Raw genomic sequence first — 17,419 nt, forward strand, 5'->3', positions numbered from 1 at the left:
CTGAGCTGACCTAGGGGAGACTCAATAAAAAAAATTGTCCCACGCACGCAAATACGCGCATAGACACCGCTACACAAAATCCGTTCATATACACATGCACACACACACAGATATACCCACAGTTAAACACGTACACACCGCTGACATACATTCACACAGCGTACACACTACACACGCACCCATACACACGGATTCCCTGCGCCCCCCGCTCCACCCTCCCTCCCCTCTCGCTGCTGGCACGGTCCGTGACGTAGCGGACGTGAGCTCCTTATAAGGATATTTCCGCCCGCGACTCCTCTCGCTGGGTCCCGCGCCCTTGCCGGAACCGACTGCCATATAAGGATCCCGCCCCGTTTCCGGCGCGTAACCATATACGGCCAACGGACTTCCGAAATCGGACGAGCCCAAACGACGAACAGGGGACGGGTGGGGGGGGGTACCGACGTAAACGAAAGCGTGCGCGCGGCGTAAACAACTCGCCTCTATTTCCATCGACAACAACGACGGCGTCGGTCAGTGACAACACAGCAGCTCAATGCGATTTATTTCAGCAACGGCGACAAATCTCGCGATTGCCGCCACCGTCTCTAGTAGGCGTATCCTTCCATACCCCTCCCTCCCCGCCGGCGGCCATTGGACTCGTCCGCCGCTGCTGGTGGGGGGGGGAGTGGCGCGTGAAGGCGACGTCACGCACACCGGCGGCGGGTTGGGTGGGGGGGAGGCTCGGGCGCGCCGGGGCTCTCGGTGCGCCCGGGCCTCGGGCCTTATATGGGCATCTACGTCACGCCCCGCGTCGGGCGGGGGCCGCGGGTATAAGTAACGGCCTCGTAGCGCCGCTCGGCTCATTGAGGAAAATTCTCTCGCGGAACGCGGTTATAGTTTTTAAAGTTTTTAATTCCTCGCTCGCTCGCTCGCTCTTTGACGCGGCGTGGGTGGGTCGGGGTGTGAAGGGGTGGTTGTTATTTGTTGGTTTTCGGGGAGGTTGGTTTTTGAAGGGGTTAGTCGATCTGGTGGCGAGCGGCTTGCAAGCAGCAGCAGCAGCGGTCGTATTTTCCAGCAGCAGTTGCAAGGTGTCCCGTCATTTAAGCGCCTTCAAGGGGATGATAATTGATGAAGCGAAACAACGCAACAACAATTCGCGGGACGAGTGTGATAAAAATGCGGCCGATTTTTGCACCGTAATAATTCAACAACAAAAATACCCGCAATCGTCCTTGAAGCGAACAGCGCTAGTTGATTTTACCATAAAAAAAAAATACCATTATAATAGCGCATGCTGACAAATCACGCAAACGGCAAAAAAAACAAACGCCACGGCTCGGCACCAGCCGCAGCAGCAGCAAATCAAGGCGAAGCCAACCGAGCAATCGTCCGCCCTGCGGTGATGTCAACCCTCGAGGCTGAGCGGGTCCCCGTGTCTCTCAGCAGCCTCGCCATCTCCCTGCCCGACCTCGCCGAAGCCATGGACCACGGGCAGCAGGCGTCGGAGCCGGCCGGAGGCGAGCCAATGTTCCCCGGAGATTCCGCGGACGCCTACGACCACCTGGGGCTTCAGGGCTCAGGTGAGAGAAAGAGAGAGAGGTGACAAGTGGGGTGGGGTGGTGGGGGAGTTGACACGTGGAGGGTTTGGGTTTGATGCTGCGCGAACCGAGCAAATTGTCATCCTCCACCCTACGACTTCATCACCATCACCACCACCACCCTCTTAATGCGCTCTCCCATGTCATAACGCATTGCGAATGGTACGCCGGTTTGGAAAAAGGGGGAGCTTTGCATCTTAAATATGCGATTGCTACAGAGAGAGAGGGAAAAAGTTGCATCGTTTCGACTCTATGCGTGCCTTGTAAGCCGGTGCATTGTAAAACGTAGCTAAGTGAAACACCGGGACGCAGTTTTAGGCTCCCCTTGTAGTATCCATGTCTACTGCACGTGTGTGTGTGTGCGCGCTGATGCACGTGTACGTGTGCTGTTGACACACACGCACCGCTGATGCACACGCGGGATGTGAACACGCCTCCCATGTATTGACACATTGAATAACAGGTCCATTAACCATCGCGGATAACAGGTCATTAAAACGTAACGGCAGGTGTTTTTGCGCTGGTTAAAGGGGGGGGCGGGGGGGGTCTTTATTTTGCTCCAATGGACAGCAAAACGCGTCTATTGACCCGCTCGCTCATTCACCTGCGGTGGTGCGTACACAATGTGCTGCGTTGTGCATGAGCCACGGCTGCAACATGCACGCGCACCGCCGTTTTGATGTCAGTCCACTGCTTGATAAGCACCTTCCCCGCTCGCGTTATTTTAACCATACTTCACCACGCCGGTGAGCACGGGATTGGTGAAGGCGGGGAGCAGCAGCAGCAGAAGCTATGCACAGTATCCACAATTCGAGCAGCAATACACCACCAATGCTGCAGCACTGATGAATTCGCGTGTTAGCTTAGACGAACAGCAGCCGCTAGTGGTGTGCTTTATGCGATTGGTGCTGAGTGAGTGGGATTGCAACTGGCAATGTCCATAGGTTTGGGAGTGAGGGGGGGGGGTAGCGAGAGAGGCGATGATGAGGCATTAACCCCAGGTTCACTCTCCCGAGAGCCGTAAGAGCAATGCACGTGTCACTAAGCGCGCCGCTCATTCCAATCAACACGTGCAGCGGCTCAATAGCCGCGCCGTGCAACGTAACGCAGATTGAATTGTTTTACACAACGCCGCCTTTTTTGTGTGTAGGGTTTATATATACAGTACGCTAGCTAGGGGGGAGCGGTGGTGCAGCGGTTGGCGATATGAACCGTGTGGACCCTGAGTTCGATTCCGGGTCACGGCTGACGCATCACTTGATATCTCAACCGGTTCTGGGTGCTCCCTCGCTGCTATCTCCCCGGCGTCATCCCCCCCCCGCTCCATTCCATCACCGATACTCGCAATGACCACCATGGTGAAGTATGGTCAAACAACCATCATAAACAGCATGCAGCAGAAGCCTTAATCCAGTATTGTAGGACAAAGGGATGTAAATGTACTATTACATAAATACACGGCATGTGTCGTGCGTGCACGTGTGTATGTATGTATGTACGTACTGTACGTGTACCGAATTTGACATGTGTCCTAACCTATACTGTATCGTGACCTGTGCACACGCAGACGCGATGATTGACATCACCGTGAACCCAAAGCTGGACATCTACTCGTCCAGCTTCCAGTGCGGGAACCAGCTGTCGGGCCTGTCACAACCCTTCAACTACATCGCCAAGATCACGCTGCAGGACAACGGCACTGGCATGCAGAGCTGTCTCACCGAACCTTTCTTCAGTTTCCTCCAAAACGCAGCCGGGCTTGCCGTGAGTCAACAGCAGCAACAGCAGCAGCAACAGCAGCAGCAGCAACAACAGCAGCAGCAACAGCAGCAGCAGGGACAGATGCAGTCCATGCAGTCGCAGGTGTCTCCTCAATGTCCCAGCGTGTCTTCAGGCTCCCTGTCGCCCAGCGAGGCCGACGAGCTGTACGGCGTCTCGAGCTCGGGCTATGGGGACACCATGGAGTTCACGCCACCCATCTACATGAACAGCCCCATGGTCGGCGGTGGCGGCGGCGGTGGCGGCGGTGGTGGCGGTGGCGGCGGAATCATGCACGCGTACGCACCTCCTCCCGAGTACACGCTGGCGGGCGTCAAGTGCGCCGACTCGTCCACCTCGTTCACCACCGTGAGCGACTTTGCGCAGATCTTCCCGATGCAGGAACTGGGCCTCCCCGCTGACCTCAAGAGCGTGTTCTCCGAGCCCAAGCCGCAGCCGGCGCTCACTCCGCTCAAGGCCATCAAGGCGTACAGCAACCAGAAGTCGCTCATTCCCTTCCCGCAGAAGAGTTGCAGCCCGTACCCCCAGCCAGGGTCAGTCGGCCTCTCGAATTCTGTGCAGCAGCAGCAACAGCAGCAACAGCAGCAACAACAGCTTCAGCAGCAGCTTCAACAACAACAGCAGCAGCAACAGCAGCAGCAGCTTCAACAGCAGCAGCAGCAACAGCAGCAGCAGCAGCAACAGCAGCAGCAACAACAGCAGCAGCAACAGCAGCAGCAGCAACAGCAGCAAGCCATGCCACAGATGGCTCAAGCGCCACCGCCGATGGCACCGCCGCGCAAGTCTGCGCAGAGGCACCAGCGCGCCAGCCGGCCGTGCAAGACCCCGCCGCATGAGCGGCCCTACCCGTGCCCGGCGGACGGCTGCGAGCGTCGCTTCTCACGTTCGGACGAGCTGACGCGCCACCTGCGCATCCACACGGGCCACAAGCCCTTCCAGTGCCGCATCTGCATGCGCAGCTTCAGCCGCAGTGACCACCTGACGACGCACGTGCGCACCCACACGGGCGAGAAGCCGTTCTCGTGCGACGCGTGCGGCCGCCGTTTCGCGCGCTCCGACGAGCGCAAGCGCCACACCAAGATCCACGCCAAGCAGAAGGAGAGGAAGGGCAACAAAGTGGACGATGCCGGGCTGCAGGTCTGCGGCGGCAGCGCCACCGCCTCCTCCTCGTCCTCTTCAGTCCCGTCCTCCACCACCTCCTCTTCGACCTCTTACTCGACCTCCTCCTTGACGCCGTCCATCTCGTCGTCGTCGTTGTCGTCGTCGTTGTCGACTCCGTTGCCGTCGTCGCTGACGTTGGCGAGCGGCATGCTCTCCTCGAGTGCGTGCGGGCCGATGCAGATCAACTTCGGCACGGCGTCGCTCTCGCTGATGTCCTCGTCGTCGGTGACGTCGTCGCTGTCGTCGTCGTCGCTGTCGTCTGTGTCGTCACTGCCCAGCCAGCTGAGCTCGGGGCTCGGCGTGTCGTTCGGCAGCTCGCAGTTCGGGGGCAGCACCCTGTCTTCCCTGCCCTCGGCGTCCATCGTGCCCGTGAGAACGTGCTGAAGGAAGGGAAAGCAGCAGGCCGTGGCGACGGCCTTCGCGTCCGCTCTGTTGTGGTCGTTTGTTCAGTTTTCCCCATTTTTTTCGAGTTCTCGTCTCCCACTCGCCGAGAGCCGGGGGGCAGCGGGGGCAAGACCGCTCGGCCACCCACGTGCCCCTGCCCCTCTGCCTCGACCTTGGCAGCAGCAGCAGGAGGAGGAGACAAAGTCGTGTGAAGACACTCTTGCGGGCAAGACAAGACTCCACGAAGGAGAAGGGGCTCTCCGGGTAGACAGAGACTAAGAGAGGAGAGAAGCAGCGTCGGTGAGCAAGTGGGCGAAGAGGAAGAGAGAGGGTCTAAGAGACGGAGAGAGAATGTAGCCTGGTGGGCAGTGGGCACCGGGTGAAGTTGCACTGCCTGCGCACTCGACAGCTAACGACGCTGTGGAAAGAGAGTCGGAGAAGGGAGGCAAAAGAGACTGAGAGAGTGTCAGCAGCGCACAGTGGCTCCGATGTCGCGTCAATGTCGCATGCGGTTTATGCACGAACTTTTGAGAACTCTTTAACATCTCCACCGCCACGCGCGCACGTGCGTGCGTACGTGTAAACGTGTCTGTGTGTGTGTGTGCGTGCGTGAGTGAATGAATCCGCATCGCGAACCACGCTCGGAGGAAAAGAAGCCAGCTTGTGATCGACGCACACCGCCATCGGCTGCGCCCCTAACTCCTCTCGCCCCATGAAAAAACGACGAAGCCGATAGAAACGCAAAATAGGGCTGCAACGATGAACATTTTACCACTGCCTTTCGCAGGTACTGTACTCGAGTGAAAATGCAAGTCGCTCGGGTCACCCATGTGACCGGTCCTCGCCGCAAACCACTTCTACACTTTAAACTTTCGGTTCCTTGAGTGGACGGTTGAATAAAAAAAAAATCGTCATCATCGTCACGATCATTGATGCACCCTCATCAATTGTCACGCAAAGGTACTCGGAGCCTCCATGGAACTCTATGAGTTGTCATTTTATTTTTGCCGTTCGTTTTTGTTTTTTTCTGCCGTCGGCTTTAGGAGATCGTTTTGCCAACTTCACACCAGCCGTGCTGGCGCGCGCATCTACGATCCAGTGCCTCGGAGTGGATGGTTAGCGGATCACGCAGAGAGTTGCGTGTGAAACTCCCAAGCATGCTCGCGGTATTCGCGAATCTTTCTACGCGGATTTTTTTGTTTAAATCGTTCTTCCCCCCCCCCCACCCCCAAGAGGGGTGTCCTACGGGTTTCTCCCACTCACACAAAACCACTCCTTTATTTTAAAAACAGAAATTGGCCAAAAAATCCCCAGAATACAGCATCCTCGTGAAAAAAAGATTGAGTCTTTTGAGACTCGGAGGCTTTCTTAGATGAATAATTTAAATTTGTATTATTATCGTTGTTGTTTTATTCCATCGTCCAGTCAGTGATGGTCCGAGTGGAAGCCACTACCCGTGATTGCCATACCCCTCTCCCCCACACACCCCCTCTACACAGTCCTCTGTAGATATAAAAAAAAAAATGTGTATTTTTGTTGTGTACATATTAACTAGACGAAACTAACGCCATGAAATGCACACGGAGACTTTAAGCGGGGAGAGAGAGAGAGAGAGTGCGTGCGATGAGGAGACAATTACATTTACACACGAGAACGTAACACGGATAAAAACACAGCCAAACTTATTTTTGTATGTGGAGATGCAGTATTGTGGCTATGTCATTTGCTATGCCTTGCAGACGCGTGCTGTATTTTTGCTATGCGCGATTGATACGTGAACGTTTTTCTTCTGTTTGGTTCCCCGCAGTTTTGTATTCGCCGCTTTGGGTTTTTGTATAAGCGACCCCCCACCTTCGCCCCCCCCCCCTTCGCCCCCCCCACCTCGCCCCCCACCTCGCCCCCCCTCCCGCCACACGGCATGAATGTACAATACGGTACGAAGCGACCCCCCCCCCCTCCCCAAATACCCCTTATTGTGTACTGTACATATTTTTAAACAGAAAATATGAAGCAATTGAAAAAATAAAACTAACTCGTAAATGATTTCTATTTCCCTTGCCTCGTGTTTGCAGTGCATTCCGAATGCGCACGCGCGCGCGTGGTGTGGGGAGCGGTGGTGCAAGTGGCAAGCGCATTGCGCTAATGTGAACCTGGCGTTCCGTGTTCGATTCCTTGCTCACGAACGACATCAGTGACGAAGAACTGGACCGGTCCTGGGCCTCCACTCGGCCTTAAATTAATGCCTAGTGCGGTGTGTGAACATAGTTACTAGGGAGACAAAGGCGGCCGGGTGTGGTGCTAACCAACCACGCCTTCGTGGGGTGCCGTGCCGACCTTCAAATATGCTCGTTAACAGCACTTGCCCCCAAGTCTGTTAAAGGCTATATGGGGGGGAACTCTTCCTGCAGCTTTTCATCTTGGTTGGTGGCTTCAACGGTTTAAGTCGTCGTCATCCTCTCTGCTGGGGAAGGTTGTGCGGGAGTAGGAACCGGTTCGGATATCACTCGCCACTGATGGTAGCAGTGGCCGGGAATCGAACTCGTGGGTCGCCAGATTCATAGCATAATGTGCTAACCACCGTGGCACCGGCCCAAACATTAGCATGAGTATTTTGTATAATAATACTTACAACTATTATATCTGGCAATGTGGATTGCCTTGAGTGTTGGGAGTTACTCAGCCGCTGGCTGCGTTGCGACAGAATTGCCTCTGCGGGAGGTGACTGGGTGGGGACTACCCCTAGCACCCCCCCCCCCCCCCGTAGACGCAGCGCCTGTGCTGCCCCAGACCATCATCATCATCATGTGAAGCTGATTTGTTGAACCACGTGAGCGCTCAAAAGACCGAGTTGAGAATCTCATTCGCAAAAGTTGACTTGTATCACGAAAAAAGCGAATTAAGTGCAGCAACAATGAAGAGCAATTTGAAATCAAAGAAAAAAACAACTGCGTCACGTGAGACGTTTCAAATACAGCACAGTATTGGAGAACGTTAACCCATTATGTTTTGATTGATCACGGCCGAGTGACAAAAGTAAGTTGCAGAAACATTGAACGGATGAAGGGGATGGTGTCAACTGCAATTTGAACGTGAAGCTGTCGTAGGTTAAGCAAACGATGCGACTCGTAATGCGTTTCCGGACCATGCCCGCAGTGGTGCGTGGTGAAAGTCGAGGATGAGACGCGTTCAACGCGCGTCTCAATCCGGAAGACCACGCTTGCGTTCAATCGATACTCTATTAAAGAGCAGGAGATAATTCCGTGGAGGTTTAAACGTCTCCGTTTCAAGCGAGCCCTGGGATAGACGACAACAAGAACATCCGCACGCGACATCGAGAAGGCAAAACTGGCACGGGACACAACGCAACGGGACGATACATGCTGGACATTGTGTGAAAGAGCGTTGTGGCTTCCATAACAGGTTTCTTCTTGGGAGGTTAGATCGCGTAAATATATAAATGTTGTGTCGTTAAAACCCGCCACCACCCGACACAGCCAACTAGTAAGGGTTGTCACGTAAACTGAACGTGGCCAATTCGTCACAGCACTAGTGTGTAGTGTAGTGTATAGTAGTGTAGTGTATAGTAGTGTATAGTGTAGTGTACTAGTACAGCACACCGGTGTGTTGGAGAGCCAAGCCACAACATTTACAATCTGAGTACGACGTTTCGCCAATAATTACAACCAGCTTCATCAGGCGACATAACGGGTGATACATAAACATTGATGCAATTAACACACACGAAGACACGTGATACACAAGAACGTGAAAGATCTCCTCCCGTGAATAGCCCTCGCAGGTTTGTTGCGCCAATTGAGCAGCTACCCCATACGTGGGGCGTGGTGTGGCCAGGAACGCGCTCGGCCGTCTTTGTCTCTCCCACTGCTGAGGGTCTCGCACGCACCAGGCGCGTGCACCTCAGGGGTTGAGTCCAACTGGGGGCAGCGAGGCCCATCGCTTGTCACCGATGTTGAGTGGCCCTGATCGGGAATCGAACTCAGGCGGGCCGAGTTCGCAACGCAGTGGCCTAAGCACTGCGCCACGAACGGGGGCGTTGGTGAGCGTGCGTATTCTACCTCGAGCTTTAACAAACGAATCTATCAGTCCGAGACCGAACCAACCACGCAAGGAGCGTACCCTTAGCACGCTCGCCTTCGAGACACCAGCCCGACCCACAGCCCCAACAAACGAGGCAATGAAGCACTACCCCCCTAACCTACACCACACACTAGTTGTACATCATCGACACGAGTCAAACAGACACTCACCCACCCATAGTCCAAATCAACCGGGCACGAGCAGTAACCCCACTCCTGCCTACCACTACCTGGCCCTAACTCTAACATTACCCATGCATATACCCCTAATCATAACCCTAACCCCTGCCTGTTGCCCTACCAATAACGCTAAGTTGCACCTAACCTTATCCCTGGCCCTAACCCTGTTCCTGAGATACTCCTGGCACTGGCCAAGGGGTCTTAAACCTGCGACTCTTTAAAGACTGCTTCGTGGCTCCCAACACGATCATTGCAAAGTGAAAAAATAAAATCCTCCTAATTATTTTCCATAAACGGCGAACGTCTAAAAGCCCAACAATGACTTGTAATGCGACATTGCAAATCGCCGTGCGTGTGCTCATTCTTAAAATAGTGATTACAAAAAACAAAGATATGGTTTGACGTTATTCATTAAGTTGCTTTCACCACGCGCAGTGCGGCTCTCGAAACATTTGCGTTTGTTTTGTTTTACCGAATCCAAAGGAAATGTTTCGTTCTTCTTCATATATTTTTGGTTTCCCCCCCACCTCCCACCCCTGTGCCCGAGCCCCCACCACTCCTGTGCCCGAGCCGACCCCCTACCTCTGGCGCCCCGTGCGTGCTGTCGCTTCTGCCGGCGGGGGAAGCAGCAACCACCGCTAGCCACATCAAAAACCATCGTCTCCATCATTCACGCGCCCCCTACCGCGCCATTAATATTTAACGCAGCGCGGCTGTTTGGTTTTGTGGGATTTTGAAGGCGTTCTATTTATTTTCTTGCCGTTATTATCGCTCTCTCGCTCTGGCCTTTTGTTTTTAAGTGTTAGTAACACGTCAGAGTGAGCGCTCGCCGTGTCCGAACCTGAAGATGAGTTTTGAGATTCGGTGGGGCTCACCCAGATAAATACGACACGGTGATATTGCTTCCTGAATTGCCTCGTCCATTCTGTACTCGTCCCGAGTAGTACTCGAGCCAGGAATACACACGTGTTGCCATCCCATTGCGTTCAAAGACCCCATACAGGGCCTGGCTTCCTTTAGCCGCAGTAGCGAGATGTTAACTACCTCGCCTGGTATGCAAGGAGGTCGTGGGTTCGATCCCGACCCTGACGCCTGCTGCTGTATATTTGGAGTTTCCGTGTCTCTTTCCCCGTGGTCGCGTTTTTCCCCTCCACACTTAGAATCGACATCACGCGTTTAGAATATTTGGCTGCTTAACATTTCTACACGATAAGGGACATCGTTGAGAAATCATCGTGTCACTTCTGAGAAAGAACTATATAGCTGAATGGGCCTTACTTGGTAAAATAAAGAGTTTAGTTTAAAGTACATACATCATCATCACAATGTCTCAGCTACTTTAATTCTACGTGTTTATATTCCCTCTATCAATTAGAATTGTGTGTTTATAAGTGCACACGTGTATAATTTGTATACAGCATTACTATGTGGGTTGTTTTCACTTTGTCTTACGTGTTTTGCCTTTCTGCTGTAATTAGTTACTATCTCGGATATCCGTTGAACAGGAAGCCCTTTGAATCATCTCGATGGGGAATACATTGGTTGTACATAATGCACATGCATCGTGATCACTGTCAACCAATCATCTACATGAATGAACCATCACCATCAATCGTAATTAGTCAATCATCGTCATCATTCGCCAATTTTCATCACCATCGATCAGTCACCATTATCAATCATCACCATGAATCAAACCATCGCCATCAATCATCATTACCGCCAAGCATCGCCATTATCCAATTATCATCACTAAGTCATCATGATCATCAATCAACATTACCATGAGCCAGCGATCACCATTAAACAATCATAACTACGTCAATTATCATCACCATCAGCCACCATCAATCATTACCATCAACAATAAAGCATCAAACATCGCCATCAGTCAACCCTCATCATCGCGTGTGCTTGAACTGACAGGAGCTTTAATTGTACCAACATTTCGCGTTGTCCAAGACCTTTCGGAAAGAGCGACCCCCCCCCCCCAAAATCCCGAAAGAGGAGAGGCAGAAAGAGGGGGCGGCAGAGTGGGGGGGGTGCGAGGCATCAACAACACAGGCGCCCATTGAGGCCCTTGGACCCCACCCGAGTGAAATGGGGGGCGGGGAGGAGGTTGTAAGCAATGATGGGGGTGGGGGGGGGCATGTACGGCTGGGAAATGCGGTTCCACAAACTCACAATCCGCCTCTTCATCGCGTGAACTTTATCTGCATTTAACGATCCACGTCAAAATGTCTCTTTGGACAGAAGAAGTCATTTAGTGTCGTTTGTACACGCCCGGGAATTTTTTTTTGTTAAAGTGCTTCAATTTAGCAGGATTTATATATTTATATACATGTGTGTGTGTCCGTGTTTATTTTTTAATATCGTCCCCATGCAACCAGGCCTTCGGTCGCAGGCGAGACGGCGGATTGGACCCCGAGTTTGAGTCATGCGGTCGGTGCGACCGACCGGCCGACCGTCACGTGACTGCACAAGGCATCTTTGGTTCAGTCGGAGGTTGACTTCCATAGCCAGGAGCGACTTTGGTGGCGACGACGAAGTAGCTTGCTTGTTTACGCGAAGAAGGGACGAACACGGTTACCGAAAGTAAGAGTCCACTTATCACAGACTCAGAAGAGAGGAAGCACATTGATTAGTGTTTGGCTGCGATTAATTTCCGCGTGATAAGCCACTTCGCTAAGCCATCATTTGTGGCCAGGTCGCTTCTAAAACAAGAGCTACATAGCCCAGTGGGCCTTACCTAGTAAAATCAAAATAGTAGTTCGTTAGATTATAGAGAACATACGCAAATTGTTGGAGATATCACGTTGATGAGAAAAGCCAGTGGAGCTTGGGCAGGACGCGTCGCTGGTGGCCGCTGATGGAGAATAACCACGGAGTGGCAGCCGGAAGAATGGGGGATGCCCAACAGGGCGTCCACCGCGGAGACGGAGCGGTGGAGCGGTGAAATCAGCCGGTGCTGGGTGGATCGATACCATTGCGAGAGATGGCGATGGCTTGGGGGGGGGGGTCTTCATCCAGTGGACTCACCATGGCTAACGATGATGAATGTCCTAGACGCGTGAATTGGTACATTGTGACGAAATGGCCAAAACCCATCACCGCATCGCCCTTGACGATGTGCTCCACTGTTGGCGGTGGAGACATCGCTGGCTCCAATGTACCGTATGCTCTCGCTCACGGGCCAGATGACACCCGCCAAGGTTCCCGGAGAGACCCATGGAGCTTCGACCTTCTGGAATTCTCTCTCGGAGACAAACAAGAGTAAGATTAGCAATTTTGACAAGGTTGGACATTTATTTTTCAGGAAAGCACCTTCAGCGACAAAAATCTCCAATTACAATTTTATGGCACTTTATCAATCCACTACCCGATGAAGGCCTCCCCACGCCGTGTCGGCCATGGGGGGAATTTTCGACCATACTTCACCACGCTGGTCAGTGAGGGTTGGTGCAGGAGTAAAGGAAAGAACCAGGATCTGCTCAGATATGCCTCGCCGCTGGTTGTTGAAACAGTAATGCATCAAATTAATTAATCGCGCTCACAATGATTGCATCCTTTGCAGTCACCAATCTCGCTAGCCCCCCTTTAAAACAATTGGCCACCTCTCCCCCCATTGCCTTCTCACATGAAGCCGATGCCCCCCCCCCTCGCCCCTCCTCTCCCTTTGTGACCTGGCGCCTGCAAGGAATGGAACGCGTCCGAGAGGACATCAACCGAGAGGATGGGACCCGCAGGCGATAGCGTCGGTGGCTCATTGCACCGCAGGACCACGAGATGCTGCGGTTAGGAGGCCTTCAGCCAGCAGCGGATCGACTATCTGACGGTGGCAATGACCTGGGAGCAAGGCAAAGCTGTTTGTGCCGTTGTCTTCTGCCACTCAATGCCCCCTGGCGCAGCGATCATCAGCCGTGTTTGCGTTAATTCAGTTGAATCGCTTTCCTGTGCTGGGGCGCTTTTCCGCCCTCAATATCGGCCATGGTTAATGGGTCCTTTGTGAATTCATGTTTTCCTCTTTTATTATTACATCGCTCTTCGTATACCCCCCTAGCCACCCCTTCTCTCCCATCAATTGGCTCTGCGCATGGGATTGGGAGGGGGTGAATGGAGGAAGAGACGACGCTTCTTGGCTTCTCGAGAACAAAACGAGCATTTATGATGCTTTCAAAATGTCACTAAACGACGCCAGTGTCTGTAGCTGGCTTCACTTCCGAGCGCTGAGACCGTGTGTGCGAGTCGTGCCCATGGCTGCTGCCACCGCCGCTGCTGCTGCTGCTGGATCAGGAGGTCAAGGGTCAGGGAAGAGAGGACATTTACCCAAAGACCAAGCGGCTTCTGGAAACTTGCAGCGCAAATATAATGCGCGATATTTACAAGAGCAACATAATACAAATGCCACTCGGGATGTGGCCGGCCCTGGGTTTTTATTTTTTAACAAGAACAGGGAGAAGACTCAAGTGCAATTTGTTGTCCCGTACTATCGAGTAGCATCCGATCCCATCGTTTGATTGTGTGCATTTTCTACCGCCTGTACCCGTCATCAGGGCATCTGATGTCCCGATGCTCTCTCTGGCTCTGTGGTTGTGTCCGCGTACGCAATTCCACGAGGCCTCTCATGTCGTGAAGTGGCCCTTCGTGCCGTGAAGTGGTCCCAATTAACGCGTCCTCACAACAACACGAACCGCCCGAGCTGCCGGCCTCGTGACGAAGGCACTGCCGACGACGGCCGCGCGGTATTTATAGAGCCTTCTACGCACGTGGGAAGTGGACGTGGACGCTCGCTCAGGTTTTAATTGAACTCCGTGTGGTTTTCAGCCGAAGCCAATCAATGCGAGTGCCATATTTATCAATGGGAGTGCCGTATTTATCAATGGGAGGAGTGCGAATTTGCTAAGGGGTTTTTTTAGCGAAGAGAGGAGCTGCTAAGCCACCGCCGTGTGTTGAGAGCGCTAGACCCGTGAGCAGAAGGCGACGAATTTAAATGTCTTCCTAGTTATCATCAATCACCATGATCCTCATCATTATAACCAATCTCTGCAGTCTTCTATATATGAACCCGTTATGTTCCGAGACCACTGCAGGTTGCGAAGTGAATTCCATTCACCGCTGAATCTCGGAACGCGCAAGCGGTTAGTGTCGATTTTATTTCGAGAGGCATAGCGCCGTTGTTTTGAATCGCAGAGAGCTGTAGTGACACCACTGCACTCTATGATAGCTGGCACCAAACTGGGACACACGCACACTGACGTGACCTTGTGAGAGCCTCAGTACGATACAATTTATTTGTTTTAGTTTATTTATTTTAGTTTTCTTCCGTTTTGTTCACGTACGTCATCGAAAACGGGAAAGGGTTAAGATATTTTCACCCTATTAATGAGTGTTCATGCAAGTGAATTTGTCCCATGTTTCACCCGCATTAAAAGGCATTTCTCAATCAGTTGTCGGTTTGAGTGCAAGAGATTTTTTGTCAAATTTCTCCCAACTTCTGACTGGAAACGCGGGGAGAGACATCGGTGGGATTCCTCCCTGCCCGGGCCCGGCCCGCCCAGCTCGGAGCGAGAATTTTAATGTCGGCCCGAGACCTCGAGTCACGGCGCTTAGCAACGACATTTTATTTATTAACTGTGGAATCGCGGGGCTAAATACAGCGACGTGTTTACGCGGCGCGCACACGCGCGTACACACACACACGCACGTACACACGCACGTACACACACACGCACGCACACGCATGTCCTGCTTGGGTTTATTTTCTCCTTGTGCCGCATGAATGAAACGTTAGTCACCGAAGAGCCTCGCCTGTGACGGACACGCAGAGTGATCTGCGGTTGGCATTGCTCAGATATTTTGAGAAATCACTCGCAGCGCACATCGTTGTGATAAGGAAATGTACACTCGGCTGACGATTCAGGCAACGGCACTTCTTCAGGGTGGAAAGACAGAGAGAGAGAACAGGGAGATCGGTGGTGGCAGTGTTTGCGGTGGTCGTGTTAGTGGTGATGATATTCGGAAGGATGACGGTAGCCGTGATAGTGATGACGCTGTGTGTAGAAATTATGAAGTTAGTTATTGACCAGCAATCCTATATGGTAAAACAAATCATAATTGACACTGATTAGGGTGGGAGTGGGGTAGATGTCATCCCGTAGCGTGTTAACAGTTGTCTTTGATGATTAATAATTATCATTACATTTGGTCACGGTCAAGAGGTCGTGACGGCCAATGCCGTGGATGCTGCCGTGCGCCCAGCCACCGGTGCCTTCCTCTTCTCCTCGCGCTTCACTTGAAGGAGGGAGTGCCGGGAGGAGCACGACACGGCGAGGCAGAGAGAGAGGGAGAGAGAGAGATGGAGAGAGACTGGAGAACCCGAGCTGCACGAACATCGCCGCTCGCGCCGCGCGATTATTTTTGGACGCGTTTCGGCTCTCGTTCCGCAGACGGCGGTGGCAACTTACACCCCCCCCACCACCACAGCCCCCCACAGCCCCCCCCCCCACAACTACCCCACCCAGTGCGATCGAATTTCAGTTCAACAGCCAACGACGCCGACGGGCAATCGCCGCTCCGAGGCGATAAGAGGGTCTCCCGAGAGGCACGGCGCGGGGAGGGCGGCCCCGAACGGCATTTGGGGTCACCAGACGCAGGTTCAGGAAGCCTTCACCTGGCCACAGTCGTGTCCCTCGATCGACCCTCCGTGGCAATGACAACGGAACAGAAGCTAAAGAAGCACGGGGGGGCGCGCGCGCTGGGAATTGCACCGCAAGGCAGAAAGAGGAACATGTGGATTAGAGAACAACGACAAAGTTCCCCCGTATAGCCGCAACAGACTGTCGGGAAAAGTGCTCTTAGTGAGCACCTATGGAGGTCGGCACGGCACACCAGGGGGGGTGGGTGGCCAGCACCACGCCCGGCCGCCTTTGTCTCCCCAAGTGGCGATGTTTACACATAGCACCAGCTAATCATTTGAGGCTGAGTCGACCTAGGGGAGGGCCATAACCGATTCAAATAATCGTCACTGATGTTGGCCGCGAGCGGGAATCGAACTCGAGTCGCCGGCTTGTTAGCGGAGGGGGGCGCTAACCGTTGCGCCACCGCTCACACACGCAGGAACCCACGTTCGTCACGTGGGACGTTGAGGGCTTGAGCAGGGGCACGTCGCTCGGAGGGGTGAGCAGAACGATGGAGGGGCCGCAGCCGAGAAGACCTTCGCCGTTGTGATGGAGCGACGATGAGATCGGCTCGTGTGCGTGCGCCAGGCGGATTATTGCATCGCAGGACCGCGACAGATAGCGACGGCTTGGGGGGGGGGGCGATCATCCAGCAGTGGAATGAACGTGTCCATCCCCAGCAGCTTGTACATCTATTTATTGTCGTGGGGCGTCCCGCAGCCCATGGTACCAGAGCGGAGATATATTTTGGCCGTCACGTTTAAAATGACACTCCTGTTGATGTATCGAGGGATGTCTGCGAGTTTGTCTTCCTGTTCATAACTCGGGACGCAACAGTGGTGCAGGGATGAGCAAAGCACGCGTCAGCAAATGAGCGCAAAATCACGATTGGATGCTTTTATTTTTAAAGAGGACACAACCTGATCGGCAGCGAGCAAATACAGGGCTGCACTCTTAACCATCGATTGTTGTCGTGTTCTTGCAACACGCCACTGGTTCTCGTTTGAACTCAGAGCCACGTCTTACCCATCCCCACCCAATGTGACCGATGTAAAGTGCCTTCAGATAGTATTAAAGGCGCTCTCAGAGCTGCGATGATTATTATCAGTTACCAACGGGCCTTCCGTAATGGGATCTCACCTGGCGGCATAAGCGATCGATCGCTCCGCCGTAGCGATCCGCCGCACGGTTAAACAAGTGCGGCAAAGCTTGGCAATGATGGGGATGTGATAGAATGAGTAGAGAGATAAATAGCGGGCGCAGGGAAGAAGAGACGTCTTGTTCGGATCGTGAACTCGGGACAGAGACCAGTGTGTGAGCGCCGTCACAGGCGCCCCCCTTGTTCGATCGCTCCGTCTTTGAAGGCGGAATTGAAGCTCCCATTGAGCGCGGTTCGGAGTCGGCGGAATAAACGACGAGGGTGGGAGGTCTCTCCATGGTAAACACTCTCCGTGTTTGTACCGCAGGATTTGGAACGTTATCGTCGTCATCATCGTCGTCATCAGTCGTGGTGATTGTACCGCCGGGTAAAGGCCCCCCCCCAACACCCCGCAGCCGCGCC

General features: G+C 53.4%; 1 protein-coding gene across 1 annotated transcript; it reads left to right on the top strand.

The window, feature by feature from the left end:
* Positions 1 to 844: 844 nt before the first annotated feature.
* Positions 845 to 5,246, top strand: LOC144721521 (uncharacterized). Its single transcript, XM_078599194.1, has 2 exons — positions 845 to 1,562; positions 3,148 to 5,246. Exons 1-2 carry the CDS (start codon positions 1,274 to 1,276, stop codon positions 4,902 to 4,904), a joined length of 2,046 nt encoding a protein of 681 aa, XP_078455320.1. The 5' UTR covers positions 845 to 1,273; the 3' UTR covers positions 4,905 to 5,246.
* The last annotated feature ends 12,173 nt before the right edge of the window (positions 5,247 to 17,419 follow it).

The sequence above is a fragment of the Lampetra planeri genome, chromosome 12 (assembly GCF_965212315.1).
Source record: "Lampetra planeri chromosome 12, kcLamPlan1.2.h2, whole genome shotgun sequence".
Taxonomy (NCBI): domain Eukaryota; kingdom Metazoa; phylum Chordata; class Hyperoartia; order Petromyzontiformes; family Petromyzontidae; genus Lampetra; species Lampetra planeri.